Below are 24,982 nucleotides of genomic sequence, written 5' to 3' on the forward strand. Positions count from 1 at the left end.
ACAGGCGATTTAATTCAGAGGATCTAAAATTTTAAGTACTGCTCTTCTCTGGGCAAAACTATGGATTTATATGGGTCATCTTTGTAACCTGAACGCAGGCATTCAGGTATTTGCTGGTTTGAGGCGATACCTCTACCCTACTTTTGTTCTAAATTAGAGTCCTTGGACCTACATCACAACCACCTGGTATGCTATTTAAAATGGTGATTCCTAGGCCTTACTACAGGACCTGTTAAATAAAAATTGAAAGTATGGCTCTGAAACTTCGTTTTTAATGAATTCTTACAGTGAAATTACAGAACCATTATTCTAAACTCACAAGGGGAAAGAAAGGAAGAGTTGGTATTTGAACTTCTAGATTCCAGGTCTTCTGAGGAGAATAGTTATAGTAAGGCCCTGATCATCATGAGTATTACTGACTTAATTTTATATTACTTTTTCAGTTGTCTCTCACACTTGTGAAATTGTTATGTGTTCACCCAATTTTACCAATTCCGTAATTAACAAAAGAAATTCCAGTTAGAATGGTCTTACCATCGCTGTAGTTAAAGCCATGCCATTAATACTTAATGCCACATTTCTTAACTACTATGAATTCTGATTTCAGTGAAATATTTTAAGTCCCCTATTAATGTTTACATTGCATCAAATTAAGATTAAGCATAAAAGCAACATGCCAAGCCAAATTACAGCAAAGGTTTACATGAACAAGCAATGATAGAAGTTTTTATAATCCATCAAATAATTAGTGAGTTTTTAAAAAATCAGTATTTATATGCACATAATTAAATGCCACTTAGAAAATCCTTGAGGGTCAAACCACTGGCTTATTTAAATGTAAATATATTTGAGAGTTCCCATGGCAAAGTCACCACTGGGGAAATTGTGCAAGATAAACTGAACAGTTACACAAAGGACCTAAACAGTACCATTAAGGATTTCTAAATGTATTTTATTATGTACTTAGAGTAATTGGCCATGCTAATGTTATCAAGACCAAACTGCAGGCAAGACTGGTTAAGAACTATGCAGAAAACCTGAACATCCTATCTTTACTCTCTGTACATTCACAGCATCTATTTTTCTTTTCAAAACAACCCTTGCATCAAATGCTGCTTTCCACCAGCTCTTAGTATTCCGTGTTACCCTTCAGAACAAGCAGCATTAAAGATAGTACTGGCCCCTGTGATCTATATTTAGTACTGACAGCACTATCAAAATGAAACCTAGACAACAAATTTCTTTTCTCCAGACATGCTATTCAGTGGCCAGGATATTTCTAAACCAGCATGAGAAACCTTTCCCCTTGGTCATCTCCATCAAACTCAAATGGGTTTGCTTATGGGAATCCAGAGCTAGAGAGCTCACCGATAAACAGCCTTACTATTCAATATATATACTCTGCTATTCGGTCTAATATACAAATATGATGATGAAGATTTGAAAATGGAACCCTGTCCAGTACTATACTGGCACTCCACAGGGCTACTGATCATTTGTTTACAAAGGAGTCACGTTATGTTCAGTCTATTTATGACAAACCTATCATCTAGACAGATTGATTCTTATGTGTCTTTGTTTTGGCCACTATCTACAGCAAACACTTAAGAGCCATAATCATTTGTGCTCTGGGCCAGGGTCCCTGGTCAAGTCACGAATGTTCTTCAGTACTGCTGCTGAATGATCTGCTCCGGATATGATTTCTAAGTTGCTCTATGAGTTCAGGATTCTGTTGCTGTATCTGCTGAGCAAACTGCTGTCCCCTGGAGTAAAGAAGCAAAGTGGTATGAATTAGGGAACTTGCATATCATACCCATGCAGACAGAACCGCAGAGGATGTGGGTATTGCTCAAAGGGAACTTTTTCTATAAAAACCAATCTAAGGCTCCTGATTTTAGGATCTTCCAGCTACCAATACCTCCATATAGCATTATTACAGTTCAGTGTTCTTGATAAGAAATGAAACAACCATGCTAAAAAGTGACTTCCTGAAATCAAGGTGAAATCCAGCCCCCCTAATGCTTAACCACAAACAACCAAAGGGCTGAACAGTACATGCTTTCATTGCAGGCGCTCAAATATAATACAAGGAATTTTTCTTCTCACTATATGATAGGTGTCACATCCATTTTGGTTACATATATGTTACCTAACATAATTGATTTTTACAAAGGCAAAGAACTTTAATACAAATTCCTGAGTATATAATCTTCAAGAGTTACATATCGCTATAATCGTGCCATGTAAAGATCACTGTAAAAATGCAATCTTGTAAGTAGGGTTACATGGTTGCGATCACAAAAAGCAAATGGTCCTTGTGTCTTCATATAAAATTTCCAGGGGCAACGTGACACACAGATGCAAAAATCAATTCAAAAAGCAGAGAATCTTAAGCAATGTGGATGGAAGTGAAGGTAGTGTGCTTAAGTAATAAGAAGATCAAAGAGTTCCTCTGGTGATGACATGCATTGAAAAAGTTCAAATAAAGTAGTCACCTAAATTGTCGGGACATTAATATATGGAATATATCATTTTTAAATATATGAGTGTACCTAAATTAGTACATACTTTAAGTAGATATTTGACTTTCATCTACATCCTTGAATAACTATTCAAATCTGCTGGAAAACTTTTTCATGGGTACAGATCTGAATTCCTGCCCTTCAGTCTGAAATTCCAAGTTATGAACTTCTTTAGATTGAGTAACAATGAAGCCACTGATACTAATAGTCAAAGAAAAAAATTTTTAAAGAAAGTCCTGGTCCCTTCACTTTAGAGACAAGCTATCAAACAATTTTTTTTACTATTTCTATTTAAGTAACACTTACGCTTGGATGAGGCTAGACAGGTCAGTTAGTCCCCCAACTCCAGCAGCAGGTCCCCCAATAGCATTTGTCATCATTCCTGACATTCTAGAATAGGCAAGAGATACATCACTGGAATGAGTATATTCTTTAACAAGTAGGATACTGGCTAAGGAGAAATAAGTTAAATATACTCGTGCTGTGTAGGAAGTCAGGCCAAATGTGAATGGCTCCAAGTTCTAATTGGCTGGCATTTATCTACCATTTACCACTTATCACTTTGGAACTGATGTGTTCAAATTAGGAACCTGGCAGCTGGGAGGGAAAATATACTTACAGCTGCTGAACTTGAGGATTCTGCATTAAACTTGCTGCCTGGAATTGAAAAAGGCATCTCCCATTAAAGGCAGTTAATATTTAAGGATCTTTAACCAAGATTAAAAAAAAAAAACAGGAATGAAAGCTAAACCATGTATGTTTTAGCATTGTTAAGAGTTTTAGTGTACTTTTTTTTTGAGAGAGAACACGCGTGCATGAAATGGAGGGGTGAGGGTAGAATCCCAAGCAGGCTCCATGCCTGACACAGGGCTCGGTCTCATGACCCTGAGATCATGACCAGAGCCAAAACCAACAGCTGGACGCTTAACCAACTGAGCCACCCAGGTGCCCCTAGTTTTAGTGTACTTTTAAACAAAATGAATGAAGTACTAGGAAAAGAGGAAGTACTAGGAAAAAATGGCATTGAAAATACATCGCAAATGGGATGCCTGGGTGGCTCAGTCGGTTAAGTGTCTGCCTTCAGCTCAGGTCACTTGTAAAACTTTCTGTTTTGAAAGCATATCAGTTTTTGGTTTTGGTTTTTGTTTTGCCTTAAATGTTCATGTAACATTTAGTCTAAATCTTTTGTAGACAGTAATTTTGATTTACTGACCCTACATGAGGTGTTGGAAAAAGCCATCACTTGCTTTCATTGCCATAAAGAGAACTGTCTGACTTACTTGCAAACAATTTATTAACTTTCCTCAAGTCTTGGTTAGGATTAGTGCCTCTGCACCAACACACAAGTACTGTGGACATTACACAGAAAAAGCAGAATTTATGAGCTATAAAGAGAAAGCCTTTTGTTTCACAGCCCTTTCAATCTGATTCTATAAAAGCAGTTCATCCTCTTCTAGATTCTAGGACCTAGAGGAAATACAGAGCAGATCCTAGGGCTTTTCTGGTCGCTTTTAAGTAAACAGTCCTCTAGTTGCCTTTTTTTTTTTTTTTTTTTTTTTTAATTTATTTGAGAAAGTGAGAGGATGAGTGGAGGGACAGAGGCAGAGGGAGAATCAGACTCCCCACTAAGCAGGGAGCCCAACCTTAGATTTGATCCCAGGACCCCAGAATCATGACCTGAGCCAAAGGCCGATGCCCAACCAACTGAACTACCCAGGTGCCCCCCTCTATAGTCACTTTAAGTTAGAAAATGACCTCTGGTTCAGTACTGCACATCTTATTCACTGTAATAACCATATACATAACACTTCATTTATAGGCAAAGCGTTTCCCCTCCCCAGCCTGGACCTACTTCGCATGGACCAGTTGCACCAGAAGACAGAGGCACAACTGCCTGTTCTTTTTCACCACAGTGCTTCTGTGCCTCTTCTGCCAGCAGGCTGCACAAGAGTCAGGGGTACAGGAAAGTTGGTGACTGGTACTATCTCAGTGGTTTTGCATTGGTGCTCTTTGGATGTACAGATTGTTTACAACTACTCGGGGTCTCTCCTGGGGCTCTCAGGTCCTTCAGAAACATCTCCCACCCCCAACCCTCTGGGTATTTCTCATCTATCCTCTGAGAAGAGTAACTTACTCTGGATGGACACTATGACTTTCCCTTTAGTCCCAGGTTCTTTGTAGTCCTCCTCTAGAGACTGTTACAGTCATGTCACCTTCCAAGAGGCCTTTCCGGGCAGATCACACTGGACTAACTTCTGAGCACATGTGCTCATCTTGGTCCACAGAAAACACCCCTCCACTCCACTGCTAAACCACAAAGTCTTCTATACCCAACAGGTCAGACACCAGCCTACTGAGGGCCATCTAGAAAGCTCTCTGAGTAGGCCAGAAAAGCCCTCTCTGTGGGCTTCAGAGGAAGGCAGGCCCCCTTCATTCCCTCACATATGGAAAAAGGCTCTGTAACTCCAATAGCTTTCTCCACAAATCCTCTTACTGTCTATCAACCTCACTCTCTTCACAAGTCGCACAGTATGTTTTTAACTGCCGCCTTCTGCAACACTTCACTTTGGTACATAACATCTTGAGGGCTAAGACAAATCTGAAACGAAAAAAAAAATCGATTTTCACATCCTACTACAATAGCATAATCTGAGGCCTGGAAATAGGTAACAATGCTAAAAATGTCACAAAACCTATGAAGAGACCAACTTAAATGTGATGGGCTCAATCCTGAGACATGAGAAGAGTTAGTGAATTATGTGCAAGTCAGCCAAATAATTATCTCTCTGATAATTAAAAGCAAGTGGTGGCTTTCCCAACACCTCATTTAGAGTGAGTGATTCAAAAATTACCTACTGTCTACAAAGATCTCAACTACCAATTGTAAACAGCTAATTGCTACAGACCTAATAATTGTTTAAAAGACTTCTTTATCTCACTGAGAGTGAGCCATCTGTGCATTTCAATTCAATGATTCCATGGATGCATGACACATTTTTTTGTAAGAACCAAAGAGGAATTCAGGTGGTACTGCTGCCTTCCAAGGGCATGGCATGTGGTGGAACAAATGGTTCTCAACCAGAAATAATCACTGAAGGAGGTTTATATGCTTGGGTAACTTCCCAAGCCACTAAATCAGAGTTTCCACAAACTGGACCAGAACAGGTGTGTTTTTAAAAGGATCCAAGAGTCATTTTGTTGTTTTGAAGGACAAAATACATACATCTGAGGATTCTACTAAAAGTTCAAATAAACTCCGGATCGAAAGTAAGCAGACCATGAGAGGGAGGAGAGCTTAGGGTACCATGAAAAACTACTCAGACTTCAATTATTAAAGGTCTTCCTAGGGCGGCTTTCATGGAAAAGAGTTGTTTTAAAACTTTTGTAGATATGCAGAACCCTTTGCCAACTGGATGAAAAATACAGTTCTCCATAGAAAAATGTATACGTGCACGTATATAGAAAATTTTTTATACATTTTCAGGGAATCTGTGGGCTTCCTGAAGTCTCTCCATGGCTTTTTCACAAAAAGATAAAAAGGTTAAAAACCTGAGCCAGAACATTGTATCCCCACTCTACCACCACCATCAACACAAAAACTCCAGTATTTATTTCTAAAAGTTTGGGAACCATAAAGCTCTATGGAAAACAGAGCCAGAGAGCAGAAAAGGAAATAATACTCACCATACTAATGAAGGCTGGATTATTTATTAAGCTAGCCATGTCAAAGCTCAATCCAGTTCCTGTCTGTAAAACAATTATAGCTGAGAATTATTCCAACCACTATAGTTTGATTATAACAAATTGAGAATGACAGAAAATATTTCCCTCATCTGCCATTAATAACTTACAGGACTAGATACCTCTCTTAACTTCTGTTCTGCTATTTTCAGATTTGACTTATAAGAATCATTCTCAGGGTCAAGATCTAATGCCTTTTGATAACTTGTAACTGCTTCTTCAAATTTATTTATGGCAGTGAGGGCCAATCTGAAAAGAAGAAAACATGAGAGTAGAAGATATATGATTAAAGAACATCAGAACATCACCAATAGTCAAACATCTATCTCGGTATTCAATTTGAATCCAGATTACGCTTACTTGATTCACTGTACTAGGATTCAGGCAAATATCACGAGAATTCCTTCTAATTCCAAGATTCTGTAAGTCTGGACTCTCTCCTTTCTACTTGCTGACAACTTTGGCCATCCTATAAGTCATGAATTTAATGCTAAGAAATGAAACTTACCTACCCTTCCAATTGTAAGCCTCATATGTCAAGTAATTGCCTTATGAATGATAAAGATCCGCAAAGATGTGAGCTAACAACCTGTGGCCACTGTAACTCCATGATGCTAAAACCATTTTAAGGACTCTGAATGTCCTGCTTTCTTCCATCTTCCTAACAAAGGCACTGAGCCACAATAAATATCAACTTGCCATTAAAAAAATAAAAAATAAAAATGGGCGATGGATTATCAGTGGACATGTAAAGAAGACATGTTAGCTGTGAAGTAGATAAAATTAGCATCTTTACAACCCAATGCATTTTTATCCCAGGCACAGATCAAAAAGTTCATTATTTTGTTATTTTCTACCTAGGTAGAATTTATCAGAAAATTACTTAAGAACTAATACGATATTGGCATATATAGGTAGATAGTATTGAGGTTTGTTTATAGTATAGACTTGTTTTTAACAAATTACTCCACTTCTTTCTTGGATGACTTAGCGCCCAGATGTCTGATCAAGACAGAACACAGTGTCTAACCACAGAAAAGTTCTCAGAACCTAATTCATTTTCTTCTTGTCAACAATGAAAGATCTTTGCTCAGAGTCCTCAATGGATCAACAATCAATAGATATTTACTGAAACCCTACTTCATACCAGACAGTATTTTATAGTTCACAATGAGAAAGATGAAAGTCCTTGAGTTTAAGAAAATTCCATCCTACCTGGAAAGACAAGTAATAAACATGCAAATAAAATCATAATATTAAGGAAAGGGGGAGCTGCTCAAAGACAGCCACAGTGAAAAGACCTGAGTGATGAGTAGAAAGCAGTTACATGAAAAATCAAAGGAAGAGCATTCTGAACAGAAGACATGGTAAACAAAATGGCTCTGAGAGTGATGTGTTTGGTATACTTAAGGAACGAGACAAAAGCTGATAAGGAGAGAGCATAGAAAATAAAGTGTGGAAAGATGATGTCAGGGAATAATGAGATGCCAGATCATGTAAGACCATGGTTTGGAGTCTGGATTTTATTGTGGTTGCAATGGAGTGACAGATCTGATTTATGCATTAGAACATTCACTCTGAGGGCACTGTGGTTAAACCTCTGACTCTTGATTTTGGCTCAAGTCATGATCTCAGGGTTGTGAGATTGGGCCCCATGTTAGGCTCTGTGCTGGGTGCAGAGCTTAAGATTCTCTCTCCCTCTGCCCCTTCTCCCTTCTCCTCTGCCTCTCTCTCCCCATCTCTTAAAAAAAAAAGAAGAAGAAGAAAAGAAATAATAATCACTCTGGCTTTTCTGAAGATGATCACCATGGGTATGGGCAGAATGGCAGCAGGGGGACCAGTTATGAAGCTACAGTAGTAACCTCGGTAAGAGACAGTAATTTGAACTAGGTTTAGAAACAAGATCACATTCACTGCTTGAATTCAAGATATATATGGAAACCAGAATTGACAGAGGAGTTGCTGATAGATTAGTTGTGCCAGGCATAAGAATGAAGAATGACTCCTAGGCTTCTGACCTTTTGGTACTGGGAGGTGAATGATGGTACCATTTACTGAGATGGGAAAGATTTAAGAAGGGAACAAAAGTTCTTTGTGGAGGGATGCCTGGGTGGCTCAGTTGGTTAAGCAGCTGCCTTTGGCTCAGGTCATGATCCCAGCGTCCTGGGATCGAGTCCCACATCGAGTCCCACATCGGGCTCCTTGCTCAGCAGGGAGCCTACTTCTCCTTCTGACTCTGCCTGCCTCTCTGTCTGCCTGTGCTTGCTTTCTCTCTCTCTGAAAAATAAATAAAAAATCTTAAAAAAAAAAAAAAAGTTCTTTGGGGGGCATATTAAGCTTTTATTTTTCCTTTTTTTTTTTTTTTAGATTAACATATAATGTATTATTTGCCCCAGGGGAAGCTTTATTTTTTTATTTTTTTTAAAGATTTTATTTATTTATCAGAGAGAGAGAGGGAGAGAGAGCGAGCACAGGCAGACAGAATGGCAGGCAGAGGCAGAGGGAGAAACAGGCTCCCTGCCGAGCAAGGAGCCCCATGTGGGACTCGATCCCAGCACGCTGGGATCATGACCTGAGCCAAAGGCAGCTGCTTAACCAACTGAGCCACCCAGGCGTCCCCCCAGGGGAAGCTTTAAATGCCTATCAAACATCAAACATGAAAAGCAGTTGAATATATGAGTATGGAGTTCAGACATGTAACTTAAGAGCTGCACCTTCATTTACAGTTGAAACTCGTTAACAACAGTAGTTATATTCTATAAAGAATATAACAATAAATTAGCAAATACTGAACAACTGTTCCTCGAAGGAATAGAGGACTGTGTTCCTGTGAGCTTTTGATCACAACATTTTCATGAACAGATCAAAACATAATCTAGGGGCGCCTGGGTGGCTCAGTGGGTTAAAGCCTCTGCCTTCAGCTCAGGTCATGAACCCAGGGTCCTGGGATTGAGCCCCACATCTGGCTCTCTGCTCAGTGGGGAGCCTGCTTCCTCCCTTTCTCTCTGCCTGCTTCTCTGCCTACTTGTGATCTCTGTCTGTCAAATAAATAATTTTTTTTAAATCTTTAAAAAAAACCAAACAAACATTATGTGTTTCTTTTTAAAGAAACCTTATTTAATATATATTATTAATTATATATATTATATGCATTATATATATCTATAAATTATATATTAATGATTCATTAGCCAATAGCCAACAGCACAACTCATTTCTGATCAAAAATTATGTTTTCTTCATAAGGCACACTGTAGCCTTATTATGATTAGGAACACTAGTCAACACTTCAGCTTACATTTTGGGGGCCATTGTAAACAAGGAAATCAATCACAAAAGGCATGCAAATGCAAAAAGAAAAAAAATACAGCCCTAGAAAGACTGAAAATGACACTCGTTTATAGCATGAAAGCTAAAACAAAAAGGCAGAGCACCATCTCACCAGGCCTCTGCTGACAGGTGACTCAAATTTTTTACCCTTCTGTGAATGACCACAAAAGCACAGTGATTACTGATTTGGGGATTACAAAAGAAATTCAGCATGTATGCAAATTCCTAAATACAGAATCCATGAATAATGAGTACTGACTGTAGATGGAATTTAAAAGCATGGAATAGGATGCAATCACAATTGAGAACAGAAAAATGGCAGGATCAGAGGAGAGAGAGCCCTGAAATTAACCATTATTTAGAGGTGGTAGAGAAGGAAGAGCCAGCAAGGGAGACTGGGAAAGAGCATCCAGTGAAGTAGAAGGAGAACCAGGAAGTGTGATGTCACAGAAGTGGAGAGAATAAAGTATTTCAAAAATAAGTTAATTGTGCCAGGGCATCTGGGTAACTCAGTTGGAAGAGCATGTGACGTTGGGTAGTACAGAAATTACTTAAATAAATAATTAACCTTAAAAGAAAAAAAAGTTAATCATGCCAAATACTAAAACATGGGGCAGGGTAAGGATACACATGTGAACACTGGCCGTGGCGAAATACAGTCAACTCGGGACTGTGAACAGGGCTGTCAAAGTAACAGAGATGAAAGCTCTATCAGACTAAGTGGAGAGCAAATGAGACCTGAGGGAGATGAGACAGCAAACACAGGTAGCCAAGGGAGCCATTCAGAGAAAGAAGAGTTGGGAAATGGCCTCGCTGGGAAAAGGATAGTTCCAATGGGTGATTTCCTATGAACTTTCTGCATGGAGTCACTGTCACTTTTGGAGGTAGGACATCTGGTGTTGCAGAAGACAAAGGAGAGGATTCCAAGCATAAAGTCCTGGAGAAGGTACAAAGAGACGAGATCTAAGGCATGAGTGAAGGCAAGTCTGAGAAAAGAACCCTTCCATCTAAACAGGAACAAAAGGCAGTCATTGAGGGTACAAAGGCAGGTGGATTCGTTCATTCAGAAGCAAGAAGAGGAGTTACTTTTCTTCTAAATGCATCTATTTTCTCAATTAAGTGCAAGGCAGGCATGAGCGGAGAGTCGCCATGGAGTGTGTGGTGGAAATCTGAAGAGAGAAGAGAAGGTGGGAAGAGCGTGGTAAGGTGAAGGCAGAAGGAAGTATAGTAGGATTGTCCGTCAAAATACTGAGTGCTCGTTTGGGATTTGTGGCCCTGAATATGAAGTAAGTCTACTCAATGCGGTTGTATGATTTTCCCCAACAACCAACCATGCATCATACATACATTCATCATACATCCCAAGTCAAAGAAGTTGCAGTCATTTCCTCTCTTCAATGGTATATTGATCTACCTTGCAGTATTTAAGCAGGAAACTGAAAAACAAACCATTAAGACCAGCAAGTCTGATACTCCCTAGTACCACTTTGAACATTTTGCCTGAGCTTACCCCATTCTCCCATAGGCCTTGCTGTATTTTGAATCAATTGCTATTGCTTTCTCACAGTCCTTTATTGCATCCGTGTAGTGACCTAATTTACTCTGAGCAGCAGCCCTACGAGAAAGAGAAGAGATTTTTATTAGAAGCAGACCACAAGACACTAATTTAGATTGTTAAGTACTATAAAACTACATTTTCTTTGTCCCAATTTGTATATCACTGCCAGTAAGTATCTAAATCAAACTAAGATAACTCTATAACCAAACAAAAAGATAATTCAAAAGTAAAATACAGAGAAAATATGCAGATTGCCTTTCACTGTTTTGTTAGAGAAAAGACAAATAAGCAAATCACACAAGCAGTCTACCTACTTACTGCTTTTCTGATTTGCCAAAACCAAAAAATGAAAGCTCCAGGACACGTGGGATTACTAGGGAAGCATGCAGAAATGATGGCTACCCAGTGCTATGCTCTTAAATGATCACTTTACTAGTAGGGTTAAGATTATCATCGGGCAAGTCTAAGATGAAACTTTAACCTACCCGTGTACCTAAATCTGGCTGCAAATGAAGGATGGCAATGCATTCCATCCACTTCTCACAGAATCTCAGAGCAATTAAGAACTACTGAATCTTTTCCAGTTACCTCTAATAGAACTCTCCTGGAATAATGTGATTCCAGGGGCTGATGGTATAATGAAGCTCCTTCCTATTCCTTACACAATCCTGATAGTAGATTAAGCCCTCTGCTTCCCTGCTGCCATGCTCACTTCAACCCTGAGGGCCGTACTAAACAAGCAGAATGATTATCCTAGATGCAAGCTCTTCAAACTAAAACATTCCACCATGTCTCCTGCCCTCCATCCCACTCCCACTACTGCCCCATTCACTCTTCTGCAGACTAAATATTTCTACTTATTCATTCAACTAATATATCTGTTGAGGTCTAGCTAATGCACAGATGCTTTTCTAGGCATAATGGAGAGAGCAGTAATCAAAATAATATTCCTGGCCTCAACAGTGCATAGATTCCTGGGAGGAGTGTGGGGGGAGGGTAATGGCAGGCTATGAAGGAAAGGTGGTGGTCAGTCCAGTTTCTCTCAATTTTTCTTCATATAGGATGACTGAGACTCTCTTCAAATTAAGATTATAAAATTAAAAAAAATAAACAAACATAGTGTCCTTTCACTGAAAAAAAAAAATTTAAGTGTTAAGTCCAGAATTCAACAAACCTGATTTCTACTCTGAAAAAGAGTAATGAATTTATTTGATTGAACATTTAATACAAACTAACCAGCATAAGAAGGATGGACATTAAAAATGACCATTAAGGGGCGTCAGGGTGGCTCACTGGGTTAAGCCTCTGCCTTCGGCTCAGGTCATGATGGTATCAGGGTCCTGGGATCAGGCCCCACATTGGACTCTCTGCTCAGTGGGGAGACTGCTTCCCCCTCTCTCTCTGCCTGCCTCTCTGCCTACTTGTGATCTCTGTCAAATGAATAAATAAAATCTTTTTTTAAAAATGACCATTAAAAGAAGGCATTTAGAATGTATCACTTCCAAATAATTAGAAAGAAAAAATAAAGTAAAAATAACTCAATCAATACCACAGAAGGAAAAAAAAAACCCAAAAGCAGGAAAGACAGAGGGAACCAAAGAAGATCACTGCAGAAAAACAATTCAAACATAAAAGCACCTACAATGTAACCTAGATAAAAATCAGTTTCTCAAATTGTATACATTTCACCAGAACATAATCACACACAGGTTAAAGAAAGGGATAGAAAAAGAAAATCAGGCCAACTGAAAACCAAGCAAAAATAGCTGATGTAGGAACACAAATATCAGACACAAAGCAAAAAGCAGAGTTGAGGACAGAGTCATTATTACTACCATCCTGTTTGTTTAATTTTATGGAAAATATTTACATGGTTCAGAAATCAAACTTATATGAAAATTCTCACTCTCATAGAGGATGGGTGGGCATGGGGTAGATGGGATAAAAATGGGAATAAGCTTCAAAAAGGATGAAAAAGCAAACCTTGAAACTGAGTCAAACAGAAAAATGATGCTAACTATAGATCAAAAAGAAATCTAGTAACTTTCAAGGAGTATTCTGAGTATATATCTTAAATCAGATGGACTCTAAGGAGAAAAGAAACTGTAAAGTTTACTTAGTAGGCTTGCTAGAGGTATAATATTAGTATTGTACTATCAACTGAAGAATATTGAAGGGTAGACCTAATGAGTAAATATACTGGTGCTGTTTGAAAATAGGATTTTCACTGTGGAAGAAAAGAAATGCACATAAAGGGGCGCCTGGGTGGCTCAGTGGGTGAAGCCACTGCCTTCGGCTCAGGTCATGATCTCGGGGTCCTGGGATCAAGTCCCGCGTCGGGCTCTCTGCTCGGCAGGAAGCCTGCTTCTCTCTCTCTCTCTTTCTCTCTCTCTGCCTGCCTCTCTGTCTACTTGTGGTCTCTCTGTCAAATAAATAAATAAATAAATCTTTAAAAAAAAAATCCACATAAAATGGGGAAAGGTCAGGGAGATTTCTGTGACAATGGGATGCAAATTGAATGTATCTGTATAAACCAGATTATTCAAAAGTCATATTTCCTAGCTTGTTCACTGAAGAAGCAATAACACTTCAGTAGCAATGATCATGTCTTGTGACCAAATCTTGGTTTCTAAATACTATTTTCCACTAACAGGAATAGGGGCTACTTGTAGAAATAGCTGAGCTCAGGTCTAGGGCAAAGAATATACAGGCAAATCTGGAATACCTTGTTGTCTCAGGAAGCAAGAAAATGTTCAAAACAAAGTTAAATAAAAGGACACCATAGCCAGTTTAAAGGGGCTCCCACTAGCCAAATATGGGATTAATTTAAGTGCCAAAAATAAAATTATGGCAATTATAACATACTTCATAGCTATTTTAAAAATTCATTAGTCCATAATGATACTCAAAAAAGTTGGGGTAGACAGAAGAAGGAGGAAAGTAGAAAAGAGAGGAGTAGAAAGAAAGCTCTTCTTTACAAAAATGTGTGAGAAAACCCATGTAAAAGAAATGATAAAATCAGATAATCACCATTTTGTAACCATCAGTGTTTTAATGATTCAAAGAAAGATCATAAACAGATGGTAAAACATTGAGTAAAAATTGCTGGGGAATGGGATATTCACATGATCTGACCCTACAGATAAGGTTTAATTATAATTACGAAAGGAATAATAGATACGATGTTCACCACCCTAAGATATCAAACTTAGAATCATCACTAATGGACAGTTTGAAATTATGTGCCTCCTGCTATAATGTAATAAATGGCACACAAAATTATTTATGTGGGTTTCATACCACACTTTAACCTAAAATTATAATAAGGAAGCAATTACACAAAGCCAGATTATGGCACATGCTATAAAATCACCGGTCTGAACTCTTCAAAAATGTCTATGTCATAAAAAAAATAAAAATAAAGAACCAGGGGTGCCTGGGTGGCTCAGTGGGTTAAGTCACTGCCTTCGGCTCAGGTCATGATCTCGGGGTCCTGGGATCAAGCCCCACGTTGGGCTCTTTGCTCAGTGCGGAGCCTGCTTTTTCCTCTCTCTCTGCCTGCCTCTCTGCCTGCTTGTGATCTCTCTCTGCCAAATAAATACATAAAATCTTTAAAAAAAAATTAAAAAAATAAAAATAAAAATAAAGAACCAGTAATATATTCTAGATTAAGAGACAAAAGTAACATCTCAAAATGCAAAACACAAACACTGATTAGCTTCTGGATCAAAGACAGAGTTATTGAAGGTATTCTAGGGAAAAATGAAGAAATGTCAATATTAACACTAATTTTCCTACAGGTGAATGGCATGATAATTATGCAGAATAAATTCTCATTCTTAGGAGATATAACTAAAGGATTTAGGACAAGCAAGAAAACTTAATACACATAGTCACACACCCCCACAGAGACAGACAGAAAGAGAGAAAGAAAGAAGAAGTAAACATGGCAAATGTTAGCTATTTTCGACTCTATAATAAGCATATAAAGATGTTCATGTATTACTCTTTCAGTAAGTTGAAATGCGTTTTAAATAGCTTTAAATTTATTTTCCTAAATATATATTATATAACAAACCTACTATATTATTTATAATACATATCTATGTATATATTTATAAAACATGCTGACATACAACTGTTTCAGTATTAGAAGTCTTTCAGGTGGAGGCAATTCTCCCTTCCAAAATTCACTATGTCAATTCAACTCAAACTTTTGTTTAAAACTATAATATGCTAAACCCTGAAATCCAAGCCAAAGACACATAGATGAAGAGGCTAAATCTCTGCCCTCCAATCTTTCACTAATAGAGAAAAACACATGTAAATAAATAATAGTATAAGTGCAACAGTGGAATCGAAAGAAGTATCAACAAAGCATCAAAGGGAGAGGCAACATGTGAAAAGTATAGTTAACCCTGCAGGAGCTAATAGAACTTTCTGTGATAAGTAAATTCTTTTTTTGTGCTATCCAATACAGTAGCCCCTTTCCCACACGTGGCTAAACAGTGCATGTAATATGGTAGTGCAACTGAGGGATGGAATTTTTTATTTTATTAAGTTTAACTTACATTTGACCAGCTGCATGTGGCTAGGACCTACCATCTGGACAGCACCATTCCATAGGACATGGTAGAGAAGTGTGCAGAGCATGAACAGGAGATTGGGAAGAAAAAAAATTTAGAAAATCTTTCCAAAATAACACTAGCAGGGTCTTGAAGGATGGCTGGCAGCTGGCCAATTAAATAAGGTAGAAAGCATTCTAGGCAGTGCACATGAAAGCATGGAGAGACGTCTCAACATGTCAGCATGTCAGCAAATTTCACATTCCATGTGCATAGAGTAGAAAGAAGAATGGAGTAGGAAGAACAGTGAAAATAATGAAATTTTAAAAAGGAAAATGATGGGATGCCTGGGTAGCTCAGTCAATTAAGCGTCTGTCTTTGGCTCAGGTCATGATCCCAGGATCCTGCAATCGCACCACACATCAGGATTCCTGCTCAGCGAGGAGCCTGCTTTTCCCCATTCTTCAACCCTTCCCCCACTCGTGTCTTCTCCCTCTCAAATAAATAATCTATTTTAAAAAATGAATGGCTAACAACAGCAGCCAAATGTTTTTTAAATGCATAATTATAAAAGATCTTATGCATCATGCTGAGGAGTTTAAAGATGATCATATAGGTATTTGGGTCTAGCAAGAAGAAAGCACAAATTAGATGATTAATTGCACATTTTAGAAAGACCCTTTTGTCAGAAGACTGGAGTAGGGAGTGCAAGTGGACAGTGGAAACCAAACCAAGTTATGTAGCACTAGTTTAGCAAAACTTAAGAACCTGGACTAAAGGAGTAGTGATAGAAATGGAGGAGGGAACAAATGAGCTGCTGGGAGATATACAGAAACGGTAAACTGAGCAGAAGACACCCTGATCTCACTTCAGATACTGATAAAAAGAAAAGGAATAAGGCAGGGAGAATCAGACCCAGAAAGAGGGGGCAGAAGGGAAGAGGATGATTATGTTTCAATCTTGATAGTTTTAGCTTCTTCTTTTTTTAAAGATTTTATTTATTTATTTGACAGAGAGAGAGAGAGAGAGAGCACACAAGCAGGGGGAGCAGCAGGTAAAGGGGGAAGCAGGCTCCCCACTGAGCAGAGAGCCCGATGTGGGGCTGGATCCCAGGACCCTGGGATCATGATCTGAGCCAACCTCAGATGCTTAGCTGACTGAGCCACTCAGGTGCCCGATAGCTTTAGCTTTAGATCATAGACTGCAAGCTAGGATCTTTCAAAATAGAACAGGCACCTGAACTTCTAAGGCCAGGAAAGGGAAGAGAATTTGGGCTATATTAAAATCTTCTGTGAGAGGAAGCCAAACACGTCAGTGTCTGAACTGAATATCAATGTGGCCTCTCTCTCTGCCCCTGCTGTCTGGTTATTAGGGCATAACTAATCAAATTCCAATAAAACCATACAGTCAGAGTCACCATGTTTTCTGACAGCCTCGCCTTCTTTACCCTGTTAGAACAAGATCCTGAATATAACCTGTGTTTTATTTTTATAGAAGACAAGGCAGAAAGAAAAATCACAGATAACTTACATCTCCCATACCATAGGTCATGCATAAATAAGTTAGAGCACTATGCTAGGTGCTTTATATATATCATCACTCCTCACAATTACCTCTGTTTTACAGGTGAAGAAACTGAAGCTTGAAAGGTTAAGCGGCTGCCCAAGATCACGGAGCTAATACACAGCTGACCTGAGATTCAACTCCAAATTCCACGAACCAAGTTCAAACCCAAGTGAGCCTAACAACTACATGCTGTTTATGGAGGTGAAGGAAAAAACAGTGTGGTCTCTGCTTCAGTCTTTCTCAGAGCTCACATTGTTACTAGCAACCCTAATGATGCCTTTTAAACTATGTTCTCCAACTTAAAATACCTTCCCCCATGCTCCATCTAAGTTCTACCTGTCCATCAAATCTAGATCCATCTCCAATTCCCCATCATCTGAGAGGCCTCTGGACAAATTCTCTCCATCATGCTCTGACTCTCTCCTATACACCTTTATGAGACTGACGCGCTGCCCACTGCGCTAAGAAGGCGGCTCCTATACACCTTTAATTCCGTTTATTGTCTCAGTCATTTAACCATCCATCCACTCCAGAAATAGGAGACGGTTACGGGTAAAGTAATGTATTCAGCAATGAGGTTGTACAAAAGAAGTAAGAGTACTATTTAGGGATAGAAGACACAGAAAGTTAGCTAGCTTAATATAAAATATCATTTCATATTATAAAGTACTTGGAAATGTTTTAGACCTGTACTCAATCATTTGTTGTTTTATGTATACAAGTGTTAAAGTGAGTGTCGTCATTTCAATATCACTGGAAATTTCTTACAGTTCTTCTATAGTCCTCCATGCATCCAACAAAAATTGGCTGAAGTTCTATGAGGAACCGTGCTAGGTACTATAAGAGATACAAAAATATACAAGCTTCAATCTCTGCCTTTCTTCTGAAGAAATAAAACAAGTGTGAAAATAAAATAAGGCACAACATATGATAAACTGACATAAATGATATATATATCATGATCAGTGAGTGCTGGGAGTAGAGAACAAAAGAAAAAATAAATAATGGGTTTTCAAGAAGGGACTCAGGTTCTCCTGGTACCTAAGCTGAACCTAAAGCATCCTTAGTATCCTAAAAGCTAAAACAGAAGATAAACTAGACGAGAAAGTCTCATGGTTAAGAAATATGCCAAGTGATTATTTTCTAACATATAAGAAAGTCACTTCTATAAAAAGAAAACTACATTTCATGCTAGCAAGTTTAATATATGAACAATATTTTGAATAGGAATAAAACTGTGAAAATGAATATCCAAAGAAATATTTAGATCTACTATTCTGGGCTTCTAATTCTTGGCAGCCAGCTGGCTAAGAAAAATGCAAGGGGTAGTTGGCAAAACTATTGAGATATCTACAACTTTACTGGGGTCTAAAATTTTTTTTAACCTCTTTTCAATATTTGTATTAAATATATAAATAAAGTTTTCTAATTATTTAATACTAAATTGCTTGCTCTATTACTGAAATCCTCAGGAAAAAAATACTATTTAAATGAAAAAGATGAGCATGATTATTGATTTCAACTTAATGACAGCTAAATGAAAAGCAAGCACAAGAATCTCTTTTAATCCAGTACTAGTAAACATAAGACTATTCATGAACCCTAATCTCATCTGAAGTAAATGATTTATTTAGGCTCCAATTTACCATATTCACAGTTAAAAGTGTATGGCTTACTGTGGTCTATAAACAAGCAATTTTCTGATAACATCTATATCTGTTCATAACATTTAGTGATACTATTAAATTTTTTTTCAAATATTTCATGTTAAATTAAAAATTTTCATGTTAAATTAAAACATAAATTAAATTAAAACATATAAATTAAAACATATCTCTGTCATCTGATGACAGAGAATAAAACACACAGCTCGCAAAGTTCATTTTGCACAAAGTATATGGATTTTTAATTTTTCTGGGCTAGATTATTAGGACACATCAATAAAGGGATTTTTTTGGTAAAGGAAATGTAGATTTCTAGTATGGACAACTAACTTCCTTTTGGATCCACAAGGATCTTCCACAAATAATAACTATAAATTCTGGACAAAATACAAAACAAACAAAAAACCAAAAGCACCCAGGTGACCATAAATAGGAAAACGTCTCGGTGAACTGTGTACATGCCAACAGTAGAAAATGCCTTAAAAACAAGAACCAATGAGACAAGCAACAACACAGTAAATCTCAAAACCATCAACCTAAGCAAAAACAGTCACATACCTAAAAGTATATATGGTACAATTTCTTTTATGTGGAACTCTCAAAGAAACAAATCTAATCTGTAGTAAGTAAATAAAACAAAACAGAACAGTGGCTGCCTCTGGTCTTTTAGGCAACTGACTCTGAAGGGGCATGCATAATTTTCAGTAGCTTGATAGGGGGTTTTGTGTTACACAACTGTATGCATTTGTCAAAACTCAGGCAAAGTGCAGTTAAGATTTGTGTATGTTATGACTTGTATATTTTACCTCAAAGGAAAAAAATACAAAATACAGAACTCTATTAATGACATGCATGATAAAGTATTTAGGGGGACAGTGTACTGATGGGTGCAATTTAGCTTGAAATGCATCCAAAATAAGACAGACTAATGAACAGAGGGGGTACAAATAGGTAAATAAACATGTGACACAGCAAATGTAGTAAAATATTAAAGGTAAAAATCTTGGTGTGGCTGAATATAAAAATATTTACTGTAAAGTTCTTTCAAGTTCAAAGTCTTTCAAAAAATTTAAGAGGACCTTCCCCTTACCCAAAAAAAGAAGATAAATAACATAGATTCATTCAGAGCAACTCCAGTCTAACATAATTTCCTTTCTTATTTTAACAGGCCTACTACCAGACTAGTAAATCAGAGAAAGACAACGACAACATATTTGGACCCCAATAAATTTGGGTCTTTCTTCATATTCTGATCAAAGCAAAAAAACTCAGATTGCATAAATAATAATGATAATATTAAATATATTATAACATAGTTATTGATATAATAAATAATATTTAGTTAATATAGTATATAATTAATGATATATAATTATAACATACAATTATATAGTATTATTACACAATAATAATACTGTTGTGTAAAATACTCTTTACTAGATAGCTTCCTAGTACTTCATATGTATTAACTATTTAATCTCTACAAAAGTCCTATGGGGTAGATACTATTATCCATATTTTGCTAATGGGGAAACTAAGGCATGCATATGGTAGGTAATTTGCTCAAGGTCACACACGTAGTAAGTGTCAGAGCCAGAAATCAGAATTCAAAAGAGTCTGGGTCAGAACCCCTGCTCTTAACCTCTTCCCTGTGATTTCTCTGTTAGTTGACTTCTTAACTGACATAATATATGGCATTCTTAAGTTTACGGATGACATGAAACTAGGAGCAAAAGCAAATACGTTACTTTACAAATTATCCAAAGACTAAGGATCATACACATAAGAGTCTATAACAAGATAAAAATCTATAGGGATAAAATAAAAGATTCTGCATTTGAGTACAGAAAACCAACTATACCTCCACTGACAGCACTGGTAAATAAATAGCAGGTGTTTGGCAAGAATTTGTCAAACGAAAATACGATTGAATGACAAAATAAAGAGAATGTGTGAAACAGAGAAACACTTTAATAAGCCAAAAGCAAAATATGAATTTAATAAATAATGCTACAAAATGCAAATATATAACTATGTTATCTAGAAGTAGGTTAAATGAGAGCCCTATGAGACTGTTGTGGTTAGGCAAATTCCAGAAATTCCATGTAAATTCCTAGGAACTACACATACAGATAAACTAGAACAAATTTAGAGCAAAAGTGCAGAACATAAAACTGTATTATCTGAGGTGTAACTGAGGAAGCTGCGAAAATATAATGTGGAGAAAAGAACTCAAGTGAACAGAGTAACAAACTTCAAAGTGTAAGGTACTATTATGAAAAAGAAGGATCATTCTGTAATTGCCCTCAAGAATAAAAATAAGAACTGTCAACTGAGATTAGCTACAGGGGTTTTGGGAAAACAAATTCAGTGTCAACACAAGGAAGATTTTTCTAAAGAAAAGGCCGGGGAGAGGGTGGCTGGGTCATGGACATTGGGGAGGGTATGTGCAGATGGTGAGTGCTGTGAAGTGTCTAAGACTGATGACTGACAGACCTGTACCAAGGGGTACAAGTAATACATTATATATTAAGACAAAATAATTTTTTAAAAAAGAAAAGAAAAGGCAAGGGAGAAGGGATGACCTCACAAGGGTATGAATACCCTAAACATGATATGGTAACCTCAATAAAAGATAATCTCTCCCAAATTTAAGAACTTACTATATAATATATAATATAATATATATATAATATAAGGCAATTTTTATATTCTGTCATGAAAAGTTCTAGATAACATTCACCAAAACACACTTGCAATGAGAAAATTTAAATGTGAAGGGAAAGGGCCACCTGGGTGGCTCAGTCATTGGGCGTCTGCCTTCAGGTCCAGTGACGGTCCCAGGGTCCTGGATAGAGCCTTGCATCAGGCTCCCTGCTCAGCGGGAAGCCTGCTTCTCTCTCTCCCACCTGCCCCTGCTTGTGTTCCCTCTCTCACTGTCTCTCTCTCTTTGTCAAATAAATAAATAAATAGATAGATAAAATCTTTTAAATAAATAAATAAATATGAAGGAAAAATAAGAAAAGTTATTTGTCAAGTCCACAAATGGGGAGAGATTTAAGCTTAAAAGCATCAGAAGAATATTCAAAAAAAGGAAAAACAAACTTGCTTACACCAATACTTAAAAGTTTTACATATAAAAACATCAAAAGACAAACAAAAAGCTGTGCAATTAGGACAAATGGATTATATCTTTAATATACAGCTGTGCCATACAGGACAGCAGCCACAAGCTACATGTGGCTATTGCAATTCAATTAATTTAAATTGCTCTTCAATCGATTAAACACTAAAAATTTACTTTCTCAACTGCACTAGCTATACTGCAAATGGTCAAAAGCTACTCTGGCTAGTGGTTACTGTATTGAAGAAGGCAGAAACAGAACATTTCTATCACTGCAGAAGTACTACTGGAACTTTAACATATAAAACAGATTAATTTAGCTCAGGGACTTCACTACATAGTTAAGAGAAGAGCTGAGATGCCAATAGGCATCATTGTGCAGCAACCCAGAGATGAGGAACAAGAGGAAGCCATTACCATCCCTAAGACAGAAGACAAAGTGCAGAGTCCAAAACCCAACATCACCTGACAGAAGCTGGACCCATAGCAGGTGTGTTGGGTGGGGTCTGGAGATAAGAATGGGAAGCAGCCCCTGCTGGATAAACACCCTGTTGTAAAAAGAGAGGAAGGAATACCCCAACTTCTCTCCTCCTCTACCCTCCAATCTCCTGCCAGTACCCTCTGTGGCTGACCCCAGACAATACCCAGGTGACAAAGGAGCCTGGGAAATGCAACCTATAAAGGCCAGACCCTCTGTCAAAAAGGGCAGAAAAGGGAAAAAAGAACTATGAGGTTAAACAGGCTAAAGCCTGGCACAGGTACAAAGAGAATTTAAAGAAAAAACCCACAAATGCCCAACATCTGAAAAATGTCCAACCTCACCAGTAAGTAAATATAAATTCGAACAATTACTATTAAAATAAAAGTAATATTAAATTAACAACAATAAATGATAACTCAGGTACTTAGTGCTGAAAAGGATATGGCAAAAACAGATACACTCACATACTCCTAGGGAAGGAAATCAGTTTGCCAAATTTTTCAAACAAATTTGAACAAATTTGCAATTAGCATCAACAATATTTTTTTAACCAATTCCTGTTAAACCCAATGAAAGCAGATCCAAGGATAAAATCCAAAGTCCGGAATACCTAAATTTCAGAAAATAATTTGAGCAATAAAGTTGCTCACTACAGCTTCATCACATTGAAGAAAAATGAACAACCTCAAAGTTATCCAGTAGGTCAGCAGTTATGTAAAATTAAGGTACATTAAAAAAAATAATAATAAAATAAAATAAATTAAGGTACACTTATCCATTTATAAAAAAAAAAAATGAGTGCTTTTTGCCAGCCACAATGATAGGTACTGGAAATATGAAAAAAATGAAGAGGTAAAAATAGACTAATTTATATCCATTTATATAGTGTTTATGAAGAGTTTCAACATATTAAGGACATGTTTATGACATGGCTACTGAATACCAATGAATCAGAAATTGATTATACTCACATTAAACAAAATATGACAAAAGGTGAGTAACAGTGATTAGCTCTAAGCAGTAATTTTATGAGGTTTTATTTTTCCTTCTTTATACATTTCTGAACTTTCAAAATTTTCAAAATGAACTTTACAGTTCTCCTTCAGAGGTATTAATGTAAATGACAGATTAAGGACTTCAAGCCTGCCACAATAGTGCTAGTTTACCTGTTGCAATAATAAACCGCATTATTTGGATCCAGGTCTATTGCCTGTGTGTAACAATCCACGGCAGCAGCATAATTTTCCTCTTTCATGTGGTTATTGCCTGAAATAATCAATATGTACAGTAACTACAATATACACAAAAAATAGAAAGTCTGAAAGATAAATCTGAATCACAGGAACTACAATAATATGAAGGTCAACAAGATGATTTTTCTTTTTTTAATTTTTTATGTAAACTCTGCCCACGATGTGGGACTTGAAAACTCAGGCTCCCAAGATCAAGAGCCACATGTTTGGGGCACCTGGGTGACTCAGTGTGTTAAGCCTCTGCCTTCACCCCAGGTCATGATCTCAGGTTCCTGGCATTGAGCCCCACATCTCTACTCAGCGGGGAGCCTGCTTCCCATTCTCTCTCTGCCTGCTCTCTGCCTACTTGTGATCTCTCTCTCTCTCTCAATCAAATAAATAAACTCTTAAAAAAAAAAAAGCCATATGTTCTACCAACTGAGCCAAGAGACGCCCCCTCAACATGTTTTTTCAATGGCACTAAGGGGTAAAAGTTATATTGTACTATACAGTTGATACTCCTCAGTCATCAGTGTGTTTGAATGATCCTAACAATGCAAAGTCGTAAAACAACTAATGTTTGCATACCTTATGAAATCTGGGCTTCAGTGAGTTAATGCAGTAATTATGAATATCTAGGCGAAATCTAATCTCTTCTTACCTTCCTTATCTTCATCTCTCTCTTCTTTTTAGAGCTGCCCACCCCATTCCAGATACAACACCCTTCTCAATCATCATCTCAATCTGGATCCCTCTTCCAGTCCTCCCTGTCAAAACACACACCTGCTAAACAGTCAAGCCCTCAGAACTCTGCTGTGTGGGTAAACTGGTAAAATTAATCATGTTAATAAGTTATTGGCAGATAATATTTTTATGCACTACCCCTTCCAGAGATAAATTTTTAAAAGGGGATAGGTGGACATGAATTTCTACAAAGACAGAATTTCAGGTACCAGGGCTACCCCACAGGTACTAATTTCCAAGAAGGGCCTCTGCAGATACATCTGGAAATAATTTAGCGGGGTAACAACCAGCCAGTAAAATAAGGGATTTCCTGTGGCTATCTTCTGTATTCCCTGAAATGGAATGTGTCCTGCTCACTGATTAATAACCTCTGTTCAAAATCTAAATTTTAAAACACTGGATAAGAGGAAAGATTTACATCACAAAGGTCTGTATTATTCCTTCCAAATTCCAAT

General features: G+C 37.4%; 1 protein-coding gene across 3 annotated transcripts in view; it reads right to left on the reverse strand.

Annotated features, from left to right (window-relative positions):
* Positions 1-254: 254 nt before the first annotated feature.
* SGTB (small glutamine rich tetratricopeptide repeat co-chaperone beta) overlaps positions 255-24,982 on the reverse strand; it is a 43,981-nt gene continuing 19,253 nt past the window's right edge. For 2 of the 3 annotated variants that reach the window (XM_059175114.1, XM_059175112.1), the window contains exons 5-11: positions 23,718-23,817; positions 11,104-11,208; positions 6,374-6,512; positions 6,207-6,269; positions 3,142-3,179; positions 2,829-2,912; positions 255-1,763 (exon numbers count right to left, since the gene is read on the reverse strand). In XM_059175114.1, coding sequence (XP_059031097.1) covers positions 1,652-1,763; positions 2,829-2,912; positions 3,142-3,179; positions 6,207-6,269; positions 6,374-6,512; positions 11,104-11,208; positions 23,718-23,817 — 641 coding nt within the window. In that variant the 3' untranslated portion in view covers positions 255-1,651. The remainder of the gene's footprint in view (positions 1,764-2,828; positions 2,913-3,141; positions 3,180-6,206; positions 6,270-6,373; positions 6,513-11,103; positions 11,209-23,717; positions 23,818-24,982) is intronic. The other variant, XM_059175113.1, reaches the window with a different exon arrangement.

The sequence above is a fragment of the Mustela lutreola genome, chromosome 5 (genome assembly GCF_030435805.1).
Source record: "Mustela lutreola isolate mMusLut2 chromosome 5, mMusLut2.pri, whole genome shotgun sequence".
NCBI classification, from domain to species: Eukaryota; Metazoa; Chordata; class Mammalia; order Carnivora; family Mustelidae; genus Mustela; species Mustela lutreola.